Here is a 23,245-nt window from a genome sequence, read left to right as displayed (position 1 = left end):
ACATAAGGATGCAATATACTCACTATCAGGTAACTACTACAAGACCACAAGACTCCTATTACCTTCAATGCATGTTGCCAAGGTCATTGGGTCATTAAGTATGCAATAGGCCAAACAGTGGATGACTGGTTGAGACACACAAATAATAGATACAACATTATAGCAACAGGCAAGCAAGCTAAGAAGTAATGTTTGCTGACAGTGTAAGAATGTTTGCTTCTTCAATGTTTATGTATCAAACAACGCATACAATGCTTATTCTTGTACAAAATTTTATTTTGCATTTCTTCAATGAAGATCTTAACAAAATACATATTTCTTTCATTCAAGAACTGTAACAATAAGTTAATTTTTACAGTGAATTATACAATAAAGTTTCATTTACACACAATATGGGATATTCTGCTACCTCAGATCTCTAGATAAGTGAAGTTTGGTTTTATTTAAAATCAAAGACACATATATCTGAATTGTGAATTCTTCTTATTTGAACAATAACACAGATATACCTGGACGGATTCAATTGATATGGAATTATATAAATCATCCTCAGAATAGATCATTAAGCTCAAAAGTTGTTTTTTAAACAATTCATCAAAATCTATCACAACTTATCTTGGAAGGAGAGGAAACAATTTTTATTAAGTTCTCAAGACATATATTTACAAATTAGAGGATTCAGTGACAGCTTTTCTTCACTATCCCATAATAACATTAAATGGAATTCACATCACCTTTTCGTAACTTTTCATAATAATGTAATGTTCAGAGTATTCACTTATGATGATACAACTAAAACGTTAGTCTATTTTCGTCCATTCCACCTCCGCCTCCAAAACTATTAGATTCCTTTAAGTTATTGTCTAATTTGTTTTCCTCTGCCAATGTCCGGAAATGCTGAAACATAACAACAAACTTGGTCAATAAAACTGTTTTACAGTAACAATGATAAAATTTCTAACCCTGGTGTGCTATTCTTTATTGAAATTTCTTGAAAATATTTTTAAAACTCTTCAATATCACACCATTTTATAAAATATTTCTATATTACAATGCCACCAGCAGGTCTGGTTTCTAGCACTAAGAACAGCTGTATCCATCATGGAGCCACAATTGCCAAAGTAACCACATAAATGTATCAGAACTAGAAAATGACATCCCCACTACATTGGCCTTTAACAGCAGTAAATGTGGCATACTGGTTCAAGTTCTTGGTTTTCTGTTAAAGAAATTTGTGATCCTGATCACTGAAGTTTTCAACAATATGGTACAATAGCATTCAGCATTTTCCAAAACCCCTATAAACAATTTTTTGCTGAAATTTGAAAATCAAAATATTTTGAAATTCCACTAAGATAGCAGGCAACATTAGCCATTTTTGGTTCTCACACAAACAAAACCATTTCCATCACATGTTGTGACCCCTGTAAATCAATTGTCGTTGATATCAGTCAATATTTAAATTTTGGGGTCACATTGACCCAATCTGATTTCCCAGGAAAAATTCAAACCCCTATCGCACCTCTGCATACTGTAAGCTATTATCATGTGCAATTTCAAAACAATAGACCAATCCTTTTTTTGAAGAAATCTCCGGTCCGGAAACCAATTATAAACGGACTGACAGACAGACAGACATACCCTGTGATTACATCTTTGATGCGGGCCCTAATAAGGTAACATGTAGTCTCTGGATGTAATAGCCATCTTACCTGTGAGTTTTTAAATTCTGAGAAAAGTGTAAAGATGACGTGCAGTGCCAGCACCCTCTCATTTCGATGTGGGGATCCCTTATATATTGGCACATCAAGTATAGCTGAAATCAAGGGAAGATAACTCTGAGAACATTCATCGCCGAACTATTTATAGTCGAGCCATATCAGTCAGTTTTAAACTTTATCAACATGTCTTTCTGTTGACGATGTTCTGCAATTCTAACATGGATTGTATAACCATTATATAACAATGGTTTTTAGTATCTTACTGAAAGGACATTGAATTGGGTGTTCATGTTTTTAACTAAAACGTTAAACTAATCTGGAGTGATGGCTTTATTTATGAATGAGAAATAGGACTTGTAATCATGTTTACACAGAAGTATAGCAACAGAGAAGACACCCAACCATAAATATCCTGAACAAAACCTTGAATTGAACATAAAGTATTCATTATGGGGTTCTGAATAGCACTTACCTAATTCTTTGTTCAAAGCTCTTATTTTTTCATGGGTTATTTACTTTGAAATCATTGCCACATTTTGAGGCATACTATTAATGTATGTATACCCATTTTGTAATTCATTGATAATAGTTTCCAATTTCAGATAAGATAAATTAAAGTTTTCCACATAGATTAACAAAATACCAGTAGAAATTATACTAATATTATTTGACAAATGATACTTTATACTTACAACACACTAAGTCAACATATTCTGCGAGGTCACAGTCCAGCTCTGCTGTGGGCAGGCCAACCTATACGGTAACATGTACAGTAACAGTATGAGACCCCAGTGAAATACTGCAAACATTCACTGACACAATATGGTCAATTGGCTGCTAAAATTTAGCCATACTGATTAGCACTGTCCAGTATATTAAACTGAATTATGTGTTAATTAAAGTGAGCAATTTCCTTAATTGTGGTAATCAAGCACATTAATTACAGTACTATTCATTAGAAGTGATCAGTGATAAATATTATTAAAAGCTTGAAACTGAAGAAAACACTAAAAGACAATTGAACGAAAAAAGTATCTTAGGTCAATATTGTTTTTACACTTAGCTAAACAACCTTACACAATAACAGGAAAATTACCTCTTTAAGTAATTCTTCAAATTCTGGTGGCCATTCTTGCATTAGTGTGTCTATATCTGGCATGTTTCTGTAAACATAAAAACAATGGTTGTTAAAATCTGTTCTTGTTTTTGATATACTCAAATCATATCATATTTATGTCAATGCACTAAAATGATTTACCCAAGATTCTGATTCCGGAAAGTTTTTTTAAGAAAGTTGTAATAATATGTTTCCTAACTATTGTAAACAAATGTTTTACTGTACAAAGACTACATCTCTTGGTTATACTGTACATACTGTACATCTTGTGAAAAAGAAGTATTTGGTGTTAGTAGCACCTTAGAAAGGCTTATAATGCTTACTTTGAATAATGTACGTTTGGTGACGGTTGTATGATACTTACTTGGAATAATATAGGTTTGGTGACTGTTGTATGATACTTACTTGGAATAATGTACATTTGGTGGCGGTTGTATGCGTCTCAGTTCACGGATACTCTCTATCCAACTGTCAATGTGTTTGGGATTCTTTTCTGCTGACTCCAAACTCTTCACAACCTGTTCACAGATATGATATTTATTCTAGTCAAAATCCTCATCAATTTCTCATTGCTAAAACAAAGCCTTTGAAACTTGAGATCAGATCAGTAAAATCTCAGACAAATTGGTCGATGTCAGAGGACAATAGATTAATATAATACAAAAATAGATCTCAAAATAATTGTTTTGAATGAACAGCAACCACTGGACCACCACAAACAAAATGGTAGTGGCTAGAGGTAGGAATGTCAGACACCTTCACCACTTCCCCCCTATTTCTCCTATATCTTCTTTATATATTACAGAGTTAGCTCCCTTTTGGGTAGGTATCCATTGTGACGTCCTAATGAACGCCATTGATGTCATTTTCTTTGAAAAGTTTGATGTTATGCTTACAAATACAAGACCTAACAATCAATATCTACCTGTAAGGGCAAATAACTCCGTAATATATAAATACGTAATAGTTTGATCATGTTAATACTAAGACCCTTCAACATACCACTTTTTTGTCTGTCGTTTGTTTGGAGATGGCACGGAGCTGAAGATCAAGAACGGTGGGGTCTGACTGTTTGGCACACGGCTCGTCTAGTACATTCAAACCAAGGGTGTCCGGCTTGCTATCAGGGCGTATGATCTATAAAAACATTGATATTGACTTTACAAAATCATATTAAACAACATAATTAATATGTAATATCAAATTTTGGCATAAAGAAAACTCACATAAATCCCTCTAACAAATAATATCTATAAGTAAACAAATAACAATATGAGCAATATATACCATGTAATAAGTTATAGGGAGCACTATTATTTACTCCAGACTACATATAAATAATTTCTTTAGACACCTGTAAAACAAGGTTTATATGGACGGTGTGAGGAACACATGACTCACCTTGATAAAGGCATCAATATCACCAACGGCTGGGATGAAGTCTGGTATGAATGGCTTTAACTTGTGCTCCAGCTCAATAGACTGGGGGGTGTACCTAACAAACAAAACTGAGTTATTTTTATCCAACATAAAGGTGATAATTATGATAATTATACAGGAAAGACCTGGGCCCCGTTTTTCAAACGGTGTTTACACCCTGTAGCTTAATCACATGGTTAGCAAAATTTTCATTTCTGGTTTGCTGCAAAACATGTGATTATATTTTCTTTAAACTATGTGAATAGATCAATAATGGAGTACTATAGAAATTAGTAATATTTTGTCAAGTTACATTAACTTCAAAAGAAATTGATTTATTTTGATTTGAAAGTTGTTGTTAAACACCTATTGAACAACTAGGACCAGATGTTTGGAAAAAGACCAATAGCATTTGTGGGGAAACCATAAAACCCATTAGACATCACACGCCATCATCAACATGATGCCACCTTACCCTGAAGGGTTATCATAGTATTTTAAAAACATGTTTATTTTTCTTTTATTCTTTATGGAAATAAACCATAAAATTGAATAAATAAACACCAAATGTTCTGCAATTACACTTTGTATTTGGCTTGATTCTGTCAATTGATGATCAGTGTTTTATTATATTCTCAGTAGTTGGTCAATTTGTCACCTTGACATCAAGCTTTATGATCGATTTCTAGTATTTTATAGATCAAGCTATTTTAGTATTTTATAGATGATATCTTAAACCAGATGAGAATTTCTTATTTGAAAATATATCAATTTCATCTTGCTAATGATATCAAATATATTTGCAGCTAAAAATAAAATGCATGCTAAAGAAGCATTGTAAAAATGCCATGAATGAAATCGTTCACTAACAAAATGCTTTAACTTCAGATTTAAGTGTATATATAGATGTTCCCAAACAAGTGACTGTTGTTTATCATGTTTATCAAACTTGATTTAGTTAATTTTCCCATTTTGAAAAGACACAAGCTTATAGTAATTGTCTTTTAAAATTTAACTAACCAGAGTTTAGTGTAACATGACAAATAAGTCATTTATTGTGGAACATGTTTATTCCATAACTCTATCTTTTAAAATGGTGATCAGTTGTTTCTTAACTACATTCATGGAAGCCAACCACCATTTATTGCAGCATGTATATCTTTCTACCATAAATATTGACCCTATGTAGAGACCCAATATTCTTATGCTTATACTTTAGAAAAACAACAACCTGTTATCAGTACAATTAAAAAGAAATTGTGCTATGAAAAGTAGTTCAAAGACGAAAACCATAAGCAACCAATAAGAATCAAGAGAGGTGTGAGATGACAAATGTGAGGTGCTGCAGGTGTTTATGGAATTGATGTCATGATTATGAAATAAAACTACATAACAGTATGACGGTGTATAATTTACCTGGTAATGTACTGGAATAACTCCTTGATTTCTGGGGAGACGGGCAGGTTTTCATAGTCAGCAGGATCATACGCTCTGTTCAGGAGAATCAAACAGCAGTGTTTAACACTCAAACATTATAAGCCTTGGAATGCTTCCCTTACCTTTTTATCCTTTAGGAACAGGTAAACATTCCATCATTAATTGAATATGTTAATGTTTGTTAGTATTTTGTTAAAAGGCATACAGTCCATAAGTCTTTCACCCTGCATACATTCATCTTAATCAGGAAAGGTGTATCTTTATTTTACTACACATTTACTGTTACCTCGATTTTTTTCTTGAATTTCTCTAAATAACAAAGCTTTTGTTAAGATTGAGTCATTAACTCAATAAATGAAATAAATTTAAATATTTTTTTCTAAGTCAATTAGGTTATATTTCCTATCATTGTTAATTGACAGACTGAATTTTTAAGAAATTTAAACCCAAAAACACACCATGTATCATTACTCAGGTGATTTTTTGTTTATCTCAGATAGATAATGGTATGTTAGAATATTCATCATAGTATTCTGGTTAAAATTTGAAGTTTGCCTTTATCAATAAAAATACTTTTGAACAAATGCATCTTAAAGTTAAAAAAAAATAGACACAATGAAATTTGAGAGTATTTTGTTGACCCAAAAAAATTCCATATGATAGGAAAAGATTCAGATACCCTTCTAAAGGAGCATGATCTTCATCGTCATCATCATCGTCATCGTCATCATCATCATCTTCATCTGATGAATCTGTTTCCTCATCTTCTGAATTAAACTGTTGCTGTTGTTGCCCCGCCCCAGGGGCTTGCTGGCCTCCAGGCTGTTGTTGACCCTACATGCACAAAAACAGTTTAGCTTTAATCTTAAAGAATCCCATTCCCCTTCTGGATATGAGTCTATGTTTATCAATGATCAATTTGTATTTCAAACATAAAAATTGGGCCAGAGTTTCCTATTTCTGAAACTATATTATATATTACATATGATGAGTAACATTGGTTATTATTTTATCCAACCAGTAAAGAAATATAGCGAACCTCTGGACAAAAAAAAAGATAACAAAATCAAATAACAAGATACCCAAGGAATCTTGGCTCCAATGAATGATCTATTACATATTGACATATTGCAGAGTTGTCTGCCCTTGTAGGTAGGTATTGATTGTGATGTCATGGTGTTTACGAGTACTGCGTCATATGTTCCAAAGAGTTTAAAAATATGGACTTACAATATCTACCTAGAAGGACTGGTAATGCAATATGCAAACACAGGATAACAAAACTGCACAAGGCCTATATAATGGTTACCAACACAATGTGAAATTAAAGAAAGTTTCATATATTTAGCACTTTGTTTTTCACTATTGCTTCCATGCAAACTAGCCTTGAACTTGGGATCATGGTGACACTAATGTCTATTGAAGTTCGCTTTGAATTTAGTACTTTCTGAAAAACACTTACATCAAAAATTTTTTGTTAAGAATGATGGAGAAATGACGAAAGGGAATTAAAACATATGGGCAAAAATAACAATTAAAATACATATTTTTGCTGAGGAAAAACCATATAACACCAAAAGTCTTGGACAAGTATTCTAAATTAAGGCTTTTCCTGTACACAATGTCTCCATTCAGGTAAATCTAAGGTTTAAGGTAAATAGTTTTGACCGACGGTTGAGGTACCCCTATAATATTGATAGTAAACTGACTCGTTGTCCTTGTCCCATCTGTCCTCCCATTGGATCCATCTGTCCTCCCATAGGATCCATTTGTCCTCCCATTTGTCCTCCCATCTGATCCATGTCGTCGGGAAATTCATCGTCATCTTCTTCCTCCTCCGAGTTATTCGCTGATAAGTTGGACTCCATGGATCCAACACTTTTCCCTCGCTCTGTTAAAAAATAATTCAGCAATACTTAAAGTTACAAAAAGCTATACATTAAAGTTGTCTTAGATCTAGTAAAGAATACACTCAAAAGAATTGTTTAATCCCTTCTTACTAAGAAAATCAGGTACATATTTTCTACATGTTTGATTTTGTATTTTTTACATTAATTCTAACAGTTTCAGTAATAAAAAACATGTATAATGATTTTAGAGGTGAAAGTTAAATTTCATTTAATATGCACATGTTATCCCCAATATACCTCAAAAGAACGGATCCGAGAGGGCACAACAAAATGGAAAGGTACCTGACAGATCATCATTGAGATTTTACCATCAAGTTGAGTTTTGAAAGTTACAGAATAACAATATGAAGTTATTTCTTACATTCCACTATTTCTGGAGTAGTATATATAATAACATGGTAGATTATATTGTCAACAGAATATCATAATCAGTCACCTAGAAATTCTAATGGTGTCCATTAAAAACAGTGTACTATTACAAGTAAACTGAAATTGAAAATCTATCTTACCTATCTTTGATGTGTCTGTGTTACTACAGATATCTATCTAACCTATCTTTGATGTGTCTGTGTTACTACAGATATCTATTTAACCTATCTTTGATGTGTCTGTGTTACTACAGATATCTATTTAACCTATCTTTGATGTGTCTGTGTTACTACAGATATCTATCTAACCTATCTTTGATGTGTCTATGTTACTACAGATATCTATCTAACCTATCTTTGATGTGTCTGTGTTACTACAGATATCTATTTAACCTATCTTGGATGTGTCTGTGTTACTACAGATATCTATCTAACCTATCTTTGATGTGTCTTGTTACTACAGATATCTATTTAACCTATCTTTGATGTGTCTGTGTTACTACAGATATCTATTAACCTATCTTTGATGTGTCTGTGTTACTACAGATATCTATATCTAACCTATCTTTGATGTGTCTGTGTTACTACAGATATCTATCTAACCTATCTTGATGTGTCTGTGTTGTTACTACAGATATCTATCTAACCTATCTTTGATGTGTCTGTGTTACTACAGATATCTATTTAACCTATCTTTGATGTGTCTGTGTTACTACAGATATCTATCTAACCTATCTTTGATGTGTCTGTGTTACTACAGATATCTATTAACCTATCTTTGATGTGTCTGTGTTACTACAGATATCTATTTAACCTATCTTTGATGTGTCTGATGTTACTACAGATATCTATCTAACCTATCTTTGATGTGTCTTTGTTACTACAGATATCTATTTAACCTATCTTGGATGTGTCTGTGTTACTACAGATATCTATCTAACCTATCTTTGATGTGTCTGTGTTACTACAGATATCTATCTAACCTATCTTTGATGTGTCTGTGTTACTACAGATATCTATCTAACCTATCTTTGATGTGTCTGTGTTACTACAGATATCTATCTAACCTATCTTTGATGTGTCTGTGTTACTACAGATATCTATCTAACCTATCTTTGATGTGTCTATGTTACTACAGATATCTATCTAACCTATCTTTGATGTGTCTATGTTACTACAGATATCTATCTAACCTATCTTGGATGTGTCTGTGTTACTTCAGATATTGATCTATATATCACAAAGTAAAAAATGTTTAAAATGACAAGTCAGTGATGTTAATTCTGCCTCATAATCACGATGCAACATATGGTATTGTTATTGATATCATTGAAATTTCTAATTGTACAGCTATACCACCATGCATGTACAACGTGTACACTATACCCATACCCAATCTGGATTCCTATTATGTACTTATACAAAAGTAAAACGATACCCTGAATATATGATTCGAGATACTATCTACCAATAGTACGGATAACACAGAAAGGACAATTACATTTCACATTGAAGAAAAATATAACAACATGATGTATTTTGATCTACAGTGCTTTGATTTCTTTCTAAATTCATAGAATCAAAATGAAAAAAAAGAAATGTAACAACAATAATAAAGTTTACAACACATGTACATCACAGTAAAAAAGGTGTAAAGATAGAAATCCTATTGTGTGTTTATCACAGGAGTTGTATCTACTTGTGCTGATGGCCACTAGTACCTGCTTAGTACCCATTATGATCTACTTCAAACATGCTTATTTTAGCACTTTTCATACTGTCTTTGAAATACTGATATATGTACAACGCTACATTTTGTATTTTCGGTATAGAAAGGTGATTTATAAGACAAAATTGTTGCAAGCTTAATACAGTTTTGATCTTAAAATGAGGTCTCAAAAAGGGGAGAGGTGCTTATATTATAGGGACATGAGCGCATATTGGGTCGAATATGGTAAGTATACTTAAGTAGTAGCCTGTAGGTTGTATGTAACCCTCTTTAATAAATCAAGAATTAAAAAAAAAAAGTATTTGTTCAACTCTTTTGAATTAAATATCCATGTCATAGCTAACCAAGATCCTACTGTGAAATTCAGTCCACAAATAAAAAGTTTATTGGATAATTAACACTTTACTGCGCTTCTTAAGTCAATAAATGTTACTTACTAAGCCAAGTATTTAGCATTTCACCATCAGAATTAAAGTATTACTATAGCTTTATAGATAGACTATCATTTTCTACTCTAGTGACAAGGTAAGCATGCAAAAAATGTATGGAAAATATTAATACCAATATCTACACAGTTACCTTTAACTGGTTGAACTTTTTTAATCCCAGTGAAAGCAAGATAGTAAAACCAGTAAACCACAAAATCAATGTACATATAACGTCATAGTTACTTTTTCTAGTGCCCGTAGATAAATCTGATTGTTTTCTAGGTTTTCTTTGCTTTATGACCTTAATTTGTGCAAAAGAAATCTTAAGACTTAACAAATACAAAATGTTTATTGATAACAAAACAAGCATATTTAAAACATTGATTAAGATTCAGTAATTTCTATCAGTAAAAGCTGTATGGCCCTTCTTTAGTATTAAAACGTGTATCTCTATGAATGTGTAAATTAACTATATAAGCAATGCTAAAGCTCTAGTATAACGCAAGTCATGTTATCTCTCATTCAAAATTCTACAAAATCAGTGGTCACAATCTATGTGTTAAGATCAAGAGGTCACATCCAAGTTCAATAATTTGATATGCCAAGAACCTTTAATAGGTATATATTTATACATATCATACTAGGTTCTATGAAAACTTTCTCTTTTTTAAAATACACAACAAATTAAGAATAGAAAAAAAATTAAACCACCATCATTTCACTAATGAGTTTGACATACTGTAAGGTGTGCAAAAATTATTCCATGTCAAATGTGAATAGAAATAAGAGTATTTGGCTTTGATAATTTTTTAATCCCTTATATCTACTCATATAAGACGCTGTTGGTTTGCATTTTATTTTCATTCTTTACTGAGGTATTGAAAAATTACATTATAACCACCAAAACTCCTTTTTAAATATTTTGCCCTTGATTCATACATGTAGCTATGTACATTTGTAATGAGTGAACTCTACTGATACATATAACGTCATAGTTACTTTTTCTAGTGCCCGTAGATAAATCTGATTGTTTTCTAGGTTTTCTTTGCTTTATGACCTTAATTTGTGCAAAAGAAATCTTAAGACTTAACAAATACAAAATGTTTATTGATAACAAAAACAAGCATATTTAAAACATTGATTAAGATTCAGTAATTTCTATCAGTAAAAGCTGTATGGCCCTTCTTTAGTATTAAAACGTGTATCTCTATGAATGTGTAAATTAACTATATAAGCAATGCTAAAGCTCTAGTATAAACGCAAGTCATGTTATCTCTCATTCAAAATTCTACAAAATCAGTGGTCACAATCTATGTGTTAAGATCAAGAGGTCACACATCCAAGTTCAATAATTTGATATGCCAAGAACCTTTAATAGGTATATATTTATACATATCATACTAGGTTCTATGAAAACTTTCTCTTTTTTAAAATACACAACAAATTAAGAATAGAAAAAAAATTAAACCACCATCATTTCACTAATGAGTTTGACATACTGTAAGGTGTGCAAAAATTATTCCATGTCAAATGTGAATAGAAATAAGAGTATTTGCTTTGATAATTTTTAATCCCTTATATCTACTCATATAAGACGCTGTTGGTTTGCATTTTATTTTCATTCTTTACTGAGGTATTGAAAAATTACATTATAACCACCAAAACTCCTTTAAATATTTTGCCCTTGATTCATACATGTAGCTATGTACATTTGTAGTGAGTGAACTCTACCAATATAAGCATTAGATAGTATGCAGTTATTATAGAAGCCTCCAAACCAGTGAAACCACCCCTCTATTACTCTGTCACCTGACCTAGCGTAGTTTCGGTGTAAATAATTATAAAAGGCACAAGCTTATTTTATTAATTGCCCTATACATAAAAGAAATAAGGAATTAATAGTTCAAATACTCTGGTTCTCGTGGGGATCCTTATACATTACAACATGTGGAATATAACACAAAGGAACTGGTGTATGTATGGCTCTATATAGCATATGATAAAGTACCATGGATCCTATCCTGGTAACATAGGAACTAGCATCACTGTTGTACACTGTAATTAATGAGTATATATTCAATCATGCAAGTATGATATATAACCCTCTACTTGATCCCTGGGGCAGCATGCACTTTCTGTATAGAAAGGGTGAAATGCTAAAATATTTCAGTTCAATTAAGATCTGTTTGCAAAAATTTAATTCTGGTAGCAAACTTGTTTAATCAAACTGAGTACAAGTCTTTACGCCAAATTTGCGGCAATGATTTAGATAAATTTTATTCTTTCTCTTTCCATTTTCAAAAAAAAAACAATTTTCATTGTTCTACTACAGTAAAGGGTATATTAACTTACAATTTAATTAGATTTCTTTTGTTTCCTACAGATAACAATTGATTTTTTAAACATCTGTTCTCCCTCCTATTAACAAATAAAGTTGCTAAAATAGATCTTCAGAAGAACATTTTCCCCTCCAACATATACGAGTACAATTTTGTTATTTTATGCAGTACCGTACTAATTAAGTTACATATTTTGTAAACCTCCATAAATACCCTCATTGAAATTAATTAAGAGGTGTAAGATAATTAAGTTGTTATGTTATGGGCTATATTAGTTATCTCCCTTTACCAAGCATCTACTGATCAAAAGAAAGTACCTATGCATGCCCATATCTTTTATAACCAAGGGGTTGTTTGTTCCTTACATTCATTTACCCATTTGATTTCAATAGCTAAATGCCAAGATAACCTAAGAACCTTAGAAGAACATACATGTATTTCCATAGAGTTAAAAAATTTAAATAGTGCACCATACTTATAAAACTACCATGCCATGCCACGATATCTTTTAACATAAATTATCTTTTACACTGACAAACTTCTTGGCATTTGACAAATGAGTAAATGGTAGATAAGGAAAGACAACTCTTGGTATACTATAGACAATAGAGTTATATCCCTTTACCCAGCCTTGTCAACAATCAATATGACCTCCTCAGACATTCTTGTTTTTCCGGGCTTACCGGAAAGGCCAAGGACGTCCAATTGGTCAACAATATGGGGGATTTTTGCTCGGGTAAGGGAGATAACTGTGTCTGCCTACCTGGTCCTCGAGGGCGTGTTAGTGCCAGTTTGCCGGCTCCTGATCAGACATTAAATAAAAATAGGAACACATCAAGTAATTCTCTGCTGAATAAATATTCTGTTTGGAATACAAATTGCATTTAAATTACACTCGTGCACCTATCACTCAAAATGTATAACAATTATCTAAAATACAGTCATTATTGCAAGACAAATGACAAATTTTATACATATATAATGTATCAACAGAAAGAACATAGTTTAAAGTAGAAGGACACCTATTTGCATTTCATCCAATTATTGAGGCTTGGTTTATTTGGGTCCAATTATTAATTAAAGTCTGGTATACATTTGTCATCTCCATGTTTATCTATTTTGGTAGGTGCATCTTTATTTCTCTATTGACTTGATGTACAATCTCATAAAGTGGTATCAGAATAGTTATTGTTAAAAATGTTTTTTACTTTTCAGAAAAATATATGACAAAAAAAGGTCTTAATCCCAATTTGATGCACTGAATTTTCATGCAATATATGAGATCTGTTTATATAAAAATATCAGTTAACCCAGTGTTTTTTATGCATACATAATTCATTAATATGTAGGTTCAAATACATGTATTGTCTTTAAATTTATAGAAGCACTTCTGCTAAAGAACAGAGTTTGAATTTAATCAATTTATTTCCCTTTTCCCTTCATCAACTTTCAAAGCATCATATAACCAATGCAATATTACAGGCTGTTTCAAAAATAATCAGGAAGAATGTCAGTAAAAACAAATTCCCCGTAGCATGTTTTAGAACATCAATTTTTATTGATGGACACAAAAATCAATATGACACTAGCTTGAGTTGTCAGATAGGTCATAATGTGTTTTATGAAAAGAAATTATTCAAATACATTTTATAACAGTACTTTTAAATGTATCTGTAAAATAGGGCTAAAACATAAGAGATTGGTTATACCTGCAGGGTTCACTCTTGGAGTTGGAGAATATGTGCTTGCAACTTCCTCTCCGTCAGGAATTTCTAGAGCTTCGTCGTAAGGTTGATTTTGTACTACTCTGGCCTATAACAAATCATATTAGATATAAGTAAACTTTGATTGACTTTTGAAAACGGTAGAGCATTCAGCCAGCCTGCTATACTCTGAAAATACAGGACTTATAGTTAGAACTATTCACATTTCATTATTATTTACATATATTTGACCATCCAATGAATTCTAAAAACTTCTGTAAGTGAAATAAAATGTACACAGACATCCTTACATAATTTCAATCTGCCATCCTACCTCTTAAAGATGTTACACCGCTGATGAATGGTATTTATTATCTATCAATAATATAGATCATATCAATTAGTATTTTTCTTCAGTAACCAAGGTTATTACTTTACATTATTTACTTAACATCATTGAAAAGTTTGAGCTTGATCCTTATTTTAATTCAACATCTTTTTATTTTAATTCAATATAAAAGGATTATTCTAAATGTATTTTTGTGTTAATTAGACATGTATAAATACATAATTAAACTAACAGTTATTGTCCAAATGATAATTATTATTTATGCTCTGTCAGCAGTGGAGCATCTTTAAATTTAGTAATTTAGTAAAAACAATCTGCAGACGCTTTAACTTGTGGCACTAACCAACTCTACTGGGACCCAACCAGTAGTTGTGATGGAACAGTACTTGTGATTGTGTGCATATTCTACTATGTCAATAATGTGTCCAGATTTCCGAATGTCTGGAGCTGTTAATGAAAACTTCATGATGGTGTTGTTTTGTTTATGTGGAAACAATGTGTTTCATGCATGAGATGCAAACATACAATTACATTTTTCCCCAAAACATGACTACTGTTCCTTCAAGACTCTTTTACACCCTATTGCATTAGGAGTGCACTACATTTACAATGTAAACTAGTAGGGCCTAGTGCATTACATTTAGAGTACCAGTCATGTACATAATGTATCAAACTGGTTGAACACACTCCCACATATGGGAATTAGTCCTGCATATGAGCAATCATTTAGTTACTCAAAAGCAGGATTCTGTGAAATAAAAACGGATAAAATCATTTTGATATTTATAATCAAAAGAGAACGTCATAATGTTCAGATTGCCATATAACTGATTTAAGACTCTACTGGCAAGCGAACAGTTCTCGCCGAGTATCAATTCGCGCCATCGCATATGTATCTGTATGATCACAGACAAATTTTGAGACATTTTTTAGTGGAAATCAGCATGGTAGTGTCTTTTATCAGAAGAGGGCTTTATTGACTAAATTTGCATGGAAATCGTACAGATACAGATGTGATGGCGAGAATTGGTACTCAGCGAGAACTGGTCGCCTGCCTGTATGCTTTTTGTACAAGAACTTTTAAATTCTGTTGTCCGATATTTTTAATGATGTAGAAAATTAGCTGGTATTAGTAGCTATGTAAAATTTATGACACCCTTTTTGACAAAAATGTTTAATATAACTTTAAGCATTTTAATTTCACAGAATCATGCGATTGGGTACCTTCCATAATTAAATGCAGGACTTTTACTCAAATACAGGACTATTCCCCATGCCATGGGAGTGTGCCCAATCTGTTAAAACAGGTTGGGGACACCCCCGTATATGCAGGATAGTCCTGCATTTGAGTAATAGTCCTGTATTTGAGGGATAATTTTGTTACGCAAATGCAGGATTCTGTGAAATGAAAAGTGATAAAGTTGTTTTAAACATTGTCATCAAAAAAGGGCATCATACTTTTTATATGGCATTATCACTAATACAACTTTCCACATTATTACTCAAATGAAAACAAATTTCATTATCTAAATGTTTGTAGAAGTCACAGACAAAATCACCTCTATTGCTTACTATGGGGCTAAAAATAGAACACAGGGTAAAAGTCATTCAACCATGACATTGGCACTAAATTTTCCTGATGGCTATACACTGTTGTTTATGGAGAGCACCTAAACTGTCAATTTATTACAAAGTGAGATAATAGAATTCAATAGTTCATACACAAAAACATTAAGTCTTCAATTAGTTATATGGCTATCTGAAAACTATGACGCCCTTTTTTGTTATAAATTTTTAAAAACATTTTTATCCATTTGCATTTCACAGAATCCTGCATTTGAGTAACAAAATTATCCCTCAAATACAGGACTATTACTCAAATGCAGGACTATCCTGCATATGCAGGAGTGTCCCCAACCTGTTAAAGAGATTCTGTTCTGTACTGTACGGTCTCGTTTGTTACGTATTTCTAATTAGCCTGCGCTTGTCTACGATCCAATCTGTTTGATTAAGTATGTCTATGACAGTAAGCTTACATACTACTGTAGAGTCAGTAGGTCGACTGTGGTTACAACCATCATGCAAATTATCGATAAAATGAAATTCAGTTTGTTGACATTAGTAACCAACAATATGTGGGAGGTATCATTTAACTTGAATGCTCAATAACTATCGAGTGTGCTATGTCATATCCATAAATATCAAAATAGTTAATCACTGACGAAAATATGAAATAGAAATGTGACAAAATGTATACGTTTGCTCGTTCCTCGTCTGAATCGTCCGCCATCGGGCCTTGGAATGTTGTTAGTGCGAAGTGTATTCTGGGTAATCCGTGGTCTAAAATCATACGCCGTTACCTTTTCCGCACTGGTCGTCAATAGTCCCATTTTCACACACTTTCAAAATTGTTCTAATATTAAATTAGTATATTAATACTGGGACGATATTACATATAGAAGTAACTCGTACACGTATCTACACCAATCGTTATGCTAAGTTACAGGTATATGAATAGACAAATGAACGTTAATTGGCATAATTTTTTTATCTATAAATATCTATTTGTTGACCACTGCTTTAAATGCTTTAAAGGCACACTACCTTTCCGAAACGGCTTCTATTTTTTTAATGGGAATGTCAAACGAGATGATAAATTTGTTGAGTCGCAAAATTTATTAACTTGCCGTTAATACTACACATATGGTCACCTTCTGAAAAATTCGATTAAAATAAATAGAATATTAATTTTCCAAACGCGGGTCGTGTTATGTTTCCCGGTAATACTTCGCGGTAGTTAAATATTACGGCGCCAGAGGGCAAAACAGCGAAATAAATCTCCATCTTTATCGTATATTAAACAGGAAATCTTGCACATTTTTGGAGTTGTAATCTCATCTTAGGCCATCGATATATATTTTCTTTTTGTTATTAATGTTTTTAAGAAAGCTATAAATTTTGCCCCGGAAAGGTAGCGGGCCTTTAAAAAAATTATGTACATGTACTTCCAATTTTGGCAAGGATTTATAAATCATCCTCGTCCTTGTTCGGCGATATTTAAACCAAGAAATTTAATCTCTGCTTAAAAAATTTAATTCCCATTTTTTTCGAACAAACCGAAGTTAGCCGACATTGTAACGTCGTTGCAGAGAACACATGTGATTGCCGTAACTGCGTAACGTCATTTCGGACTCTTCCGAGTACGGAATCGACTTTCAACAACTTGCTGTACCCTAAAATAAAAGAAGTCATAATCCTCGATATTCCAGGGGTTTCCGATTACTTACGATTCTCTACACCCTTGACTATCTCATAGTGAAATTGAGGCAGCTCAGCTTGAAAACATTTGACCAATCACAGGCCAGGCAAAGATTTCCTTTGAAGACTACAGAGAGAGCGACGCCTAACATCAAAGCCACACAGTCAACCACAGTGTACCGTTATGCGGTTCTTTTGATGTACATCAACATGACTAAAATTTACCTTTCTATTTACTGTTGCCATCCAAGTTTTACTATGAGATCTAGTCCAGGGGATGTGTAGAGATCGAGTAAGTGATCGGAACCCCTGGAGTATCGAGGATGTACCGAAGTTAGCAGTATGAATAGTCTTTGATATAATTTAATTTCATCTCTACATCTACAAATACGAATGTAATAATGATATATATAAGTAGTCGAATCTAACTTGACTTTTTTGGTGCTAGTTACATATAGTGTGACTTTATTAAAACATATATATACATAATATTGCAGCCATACAAATGTTAATTCATTTGTATACATGTAGATTCTAATATTCAATCATAAGCTTAAGATTATGATAATAATTAGCTTCCAATCGAATTAAAATAAATGCCAAGTATTGGTTTCATATCGTAGAGCATCATTCTATTTACCTGATTTACCTGGATCTTTGGAGTGGAGCGAAATTACAAGTCTAATCTTTATTAAAAACGCTTTGGGTTTGAAACAGGTCTTCTACGTTATGAATTTAAGATGTCGATCAAAAAAAATAAAGCGCCGTGATATATTACTTCATTTCTTTCTGATACAAGTGCATACCAATAATTACATTATTCAAAATTCAAAAAAAATTAACTGTAAACTACTTTTTCAGAGTTTTACTTTCCTTTGGAAACAAAGGGGCGTAAAGTTGATAAATCAGAAAATGGGTCCGATCATGATCAAAGGTCTGCGTACACAATGTCATTCTTTAATCTGAAAGCAAAGCTAGATAAGCAAAAAATAATTATTTTCGAATTTACAACAATTCGTTGAGTGAAATATCAATGGTTAGCAAATTTGTACTTGCTTTTTACATTTTTATACTTCGTTTCGTTTTTAACATAATAATACTGAAAGCTATCAAATATGCAGATTAAAAATTTCTCCGAAACTAAAATTACGTCCAGAAACAGCGGCGACAATGAAAGATGAATGGAAAATCAATGAATTCGCCAACGCAAAGTGTCCGGTCGGTGTATACAAAAACACTCCGTCATCGATATCAAAACATTTACGGATAGTATGCACAGGTTACTTGAAAGTATTGACGGCAGAGACGATCCATCGAAAAACCATGACGATAACACTGAACCTGTAAGCGGAAATAATCAACATAACCTGATTTCTGGTTGTGACAGTAATGTGAATCGTGAAATCAAACACAATCTAATCAATGGACCAAACAACAACAATGATGAAGATGTAGCACCGACTTTATTCCTTGACCGGTGCGGCTAAGATACGATTCTACGTCGGTCACCACAGCCACCATTAAAGAAATAACATATTTAGATTTGATTAGTCCTGATCACTGTTTTAAGAAAGCTATAAATTTTGCCCCGGAAAGGCAGCGGGCCTTTAAAAAAATTATGTACATGTACTTCCAATTTTGGCAAGGATTTATAAATCATCATCGTCCTTGTTCGGCGATATTTAAACTAGAAATTTAATCTCTGCTTAAAGTCCCAATATCCGTATCTGTCTGATTTTTTTTTTTCTTGATTTAGAAGAAATTGAAAAAAAAAAATCCTGTTGTAAATCATGCAGAGACTTGACGAAGTCAATATGAGCGATAATGATTTGGAAACTTTTGATGAAAAATTAATCCCATTTTTTTTCGAACAAATCGAAGTTAGCCGACATTGTAACGTCGTTGCAGAGAACACCATGTGATTGCCGTAACTGCGTAACGTCATTTCGGACTCTTCCGAGTACGGGTCATGAACTTTCCGACTTCTATGGCGACCAGTTTAAAATGAAGTTATGTTTACAAGTATCGACTTTCAACAACTGCTGTACCGAAGTTATAATTAGCAGTATGAATAGTCTTTGATATAATTTAATTTCATCTACATCTACAAATACAATGTAATAAAGATATATATAGTAGTCGAATCTAACTTGACTTTTTGGTGCTAGTTACATATAGTGTGACTTTATTAAAACATATACTGTATATACATAATATTGCAGCCATACAAATGTTCATTTGTATACATGTAGATTCTAATATTCAATCATAAGCTTAAGATTATGATAATTATTAGCTTCCAATCGAATTAAAATAAATGTATTGGTTCATATCGTAGAGCATCATTCTATTTACCTGATTTACCTGATCTTTGGAGTGGAGCGAAATTACAAGTCTAATCTTTATTAAAAACGCTTTGGGTTTGAAACAGGTTTCTACGTTATGAATTTATATACAGAGTCGACAAAAAAAATAAAAGCCGTGATATATTACTTCATTTCTTTCTGATACAAGTGCATACCAATAATTACATAATTCAAAATTTAAAAAAAATAACTGTAAACTACTTTTTCAGAGTTTTACTTCCCTCTGGAAACAAAGGGGCGTAAAGTTGATAAATCAGAAAATGGGTCCGATCATGATCAAAGGTCTGCGTACACAAAGTCATTCTTTAATCTGAAAGCAAAGCTAGATAAGCAAAAAATAATTATTTTCGAATTTACAACAATTCGTTAAGTGAAATATCAATGGTTAGCAAATTTGTACTTGCTTTTATACTTAAATGTCGTTTTTAACATAATAATACTGAAAGCTATCAAATATGCAGATTAAAAATTTCTCCGAAACTAAAATTACGTCCAGAAAAAGCGGCGACAATGAAAGATGAATGGAAAATCAATGAATTCGCCAACGCAAAGTGTCCGGTCGGTGTATACAAAAACACTCCGTCATCGATATCAAAACATTTACGGATAGTATGCACAGGTTACTTGAAAGTATTGACGGCAGAGACGATCCATCGAAAAACCATGACGATAACACTGAACCTGTAAGCGGAAATAATCAACATAACCTGATTTCTGGTTGTGACAGTAATGTGAATCGTGAAATCAAACACAATCTAATCAATGGACCAAACAACAACAATGATGAAGATGTAGCACCGACTTTATCCGTGACCGGTGCGCTAAATACGATTCTTCGTCGGTCACCACAGCCAACATTAAAGTAAGAACCATATTTAGATTGAATATTCTGATCACTGTCATCTGTTTTATTTGTTTTTTTCGTATAATCTTCATGGAAAGCATGTGACGTTTACATTCTTAGTTTTTATTATAAATACATTTTATAATAACTAATTTGGCTGCAACAATACGTTTTGTTTCTAGAAAATACATGTAAGTTCTTTTTGGTTTTGCTTTTTTCTAAACAGTTAAAGTTGTATTGCTGCTAATTTCACTGTAACAATATGTAACTTAAACATTTGATATTTAAACATTGACATGTAACTTGATGATTTATCCCCAAAAGCATATGTCGGCCTATAAGAGAGCCGAAATCTAGGAATCATATATTCCTGGTTTTGAATAAAAACTTGATGATTTAGCTCCCCAAAAGCATATGTCGGCCTATAAGAGAGCCGAAATCTAGGAATCATATATTCCTGGTTTTGAATAAAAACTTGATGATTTAGCTCCCCAAAAGCATATGTCGGCCTATAAGAGAGCCGAAATCTAGGAATCATATATTCCTGGTTTTGAATAAAGCGCCTTCAATCACCGCTATGTTCAGTGACTTCGGGTTTTGTCGGATTCCTAATCGTATCACGTGACTGACGTTCGACACGACCTGCACGTGGTGAGCCAGGTAACTATAAGCGTAAGCACACATGTGTTTGTTTTACGTTTTCCTTCTGGCCTATATGAGCAAATCATGCTAGTATATGTCCACAGATTGAGTTTTTGAAACATCCAATTTACACATTACCGTAAAATGTTGTGTGTATCAAATATTGTAATGTGCGAGCATTATTTTCTTTGTAGATAGAGTCTGATGAGGTCGACCACATATTTTGTTTATGAAAAATTGTTGATATTTTCTCTTGGTTTCACAACTCTCGTTTTACTTCGAGATTGTCGCGACGATGTTCGGAAGAGTTCGGAATGATTCGGCATCTTTCGAGCCTATTTTTCACGTGTACACGTTAAAAAGATTTTTTACTTTTATAATTAAAGATACTTCCAGTGCTGCAACTTTATAAAAAGTGGTAAAATTAGAAAGTTTAAACTTCAGGCAGACGGAGAAAAATATGTATAACACTTAAACAGTTTTCACTATGACCAAAAGAGCGAAAGTTATAGACCATACAACTTTAAAGACACAACAGCAAATTTGTGATTGATATAAAATTTTACATTCCAACTAAAAGCCAATTTTTTTTAACATAAAGTAACTTACCAAATACAGTAGTTACGTTTTGTATGCATCATAAATTGATTACATTGGAATCAAATTTGTAGCAGGTTTTAGTTGTATAAAGGATTTATAAGTGAGTAAGAGGGAGTTGTCACTGTTTCTTTACATTGCTATACACCACGCGAGGTGTCTATTAATCGAGAATAAAAATTAATAAAATTTCTTAACAAATACTTGTCTTATTGAGTCAAATTAAACACCAATGTAAAGCTAAATAATGTCATAAAGTCTATTCCTTAATTGCTTTAGGAATGAAGATTTAGAAGAAATGTCATAAATTTTCATTAAAAAAATCAGCCTGTTTTCAGAAAGTAATACGGAAACCTTTGCACCCGTAAGTTACATAAAAGGTTTCGCCGGCAAATATCAAAAGAAAATCAGTCGTAGCCAAATGTCATGGTCAGTGCATAAACACAAAAGCGCTCCTGGTGTGTTCGTCCAAAACTCGGTGTGACTTTATCCTTCTCATCTACATTCTTGGTTGTATATATTGTGTAACAGGGCGAGAGTAGTGTGCCACCAGCCGGACTCGAACCCGCGATACTGGAAGTACCGGTCCGCCATTCTACAGACTGAGCTAAAGGGAATTCCCCCCTAGCGGGAAGCTAGAAGGCGACCGTATCACTATTCACAATTAAAACCTGCTACACTACTCCCTCCTTCAAATGTGTTTCGACCCAAACTCAGACAAACCCAGGTTCTTTCTCCGAAGAAGCCTCTCAATCTTGTATAGCTTTAGCTTGGAGTGGTCTACGGCACCAAATGTAATATAGAGCAGAGTAGTTTGCTGCCAGCCGGGCTCGAACCCATTACTCCGGACTTTCTGGTACGCCGCTCTACTGACTGAGCTAAAGGGGAATTTCCTCTTGCACAAAGCTAGAATGCGACCATATCACTATCTACAATTAAAACTTGCTACAATAGTGTACTTAGTGATACAGTTGCCTCCTAGCTTCATGCACTACACTCGGCCTGTTACAAATTGTTT

The 23,245-nt window shown here is 32.9% G+C and overlaps 1 protein-coding gene across 3 annotated transcripts; it reads right to left on the bottom strand.

Moving 5' to 3' along the window:
* Positions 1 to 255: 255 nt before the first annotated feature.
* LOC138317809 (intraflagellar transport protein 46 homolog) lies at positions 256 to 16,864 on the bottom strand. Of its 3 annotated transcripts, XM_069259717.1 has the most exons (14): positions 16,778 to 16,864; positions 14,178 to 14,280; positions 13,232 to 13,270; positions 10,281 to 10,295; positions 7,404 to 7,585; positions 6,374 to 6,528; positions 5,674 to 5,748; positions 4,240 to 4,333; positions 3,841 to 3,975; positions 3,244 to 3,356; positions 2,818 to 2,884; positions 2,414 to 2,474; positions 1,713 to 1,816; positions 256 to 897 (listed from the first exon to the last, which is right to left on the bottom strand). In XM_069259717.1, the coding sequence occupies exons 1-14, from the start codon at positions 16,808 to 16,810 to the stop codon at positions 793 to 795; spliced, it is 1,281 nt and encodes a 426-aa protein (XP_069115818.1). In that variant the 5' UTR covers positions 16,811 to 16,864; the 3' UTR covers positions 256 to 792. The 3 variants fall into 3 exon arrangements, with proteins under 3 accessions (XP_069115818.1, XP_069115819.1, XP_069115820.1); XM_069259718.1 differs by lacking the exon at positions 10,281 to 10,295; XM_069259719.1 differs by lacking the exons at positions 10,281 to 10,295; positions 13,232 to 13,270.
* Between the last annotated feature and the right edge of the window lie 6,381 nt (positions 16,865 to 23,245).

Source organism: Argopecten irradians, chromosome 3 (genome assembly GCF_041381155.1).
Source record: "Argopecten irradians isolate NY chromosome 3, Ai_NY, whole genome shotgun sequence".
NCBI classification, from domain to species: Eukaryota; Metazoa; Mollusca; class Bivalvia; order Pectinida; family Pectinidae; genus Argopecten; species Argopecten irradians.
The sequence above is the reverse complement of the archived record's forward strand: the minus strand, read 5'-3'. Positions and strand labels throughout refer to the sequence as shown.

Coding starts and splice junctions, on each gene's coding strand:
- LOC138317809 (XM_069259717.1), bottom strand. CDS start 16,810: ATGGCGGACGATTCAGACGAGGAACGAGCAAAC. Junction 2,475..2,817: donor TTGAAGAATTACTTAAAGAG/GTAATTTTCCTG, acceptor GTTACCGTATAG/GTTGGCCTGCCCACAGCAGA. Junction 1,817..2,413: donor ATATGTTGACTTAGTGTGTT/GTAAGTATAAAG, acceptor CCTTGATTTCAG/CTATACTTGATGTGCCAATA.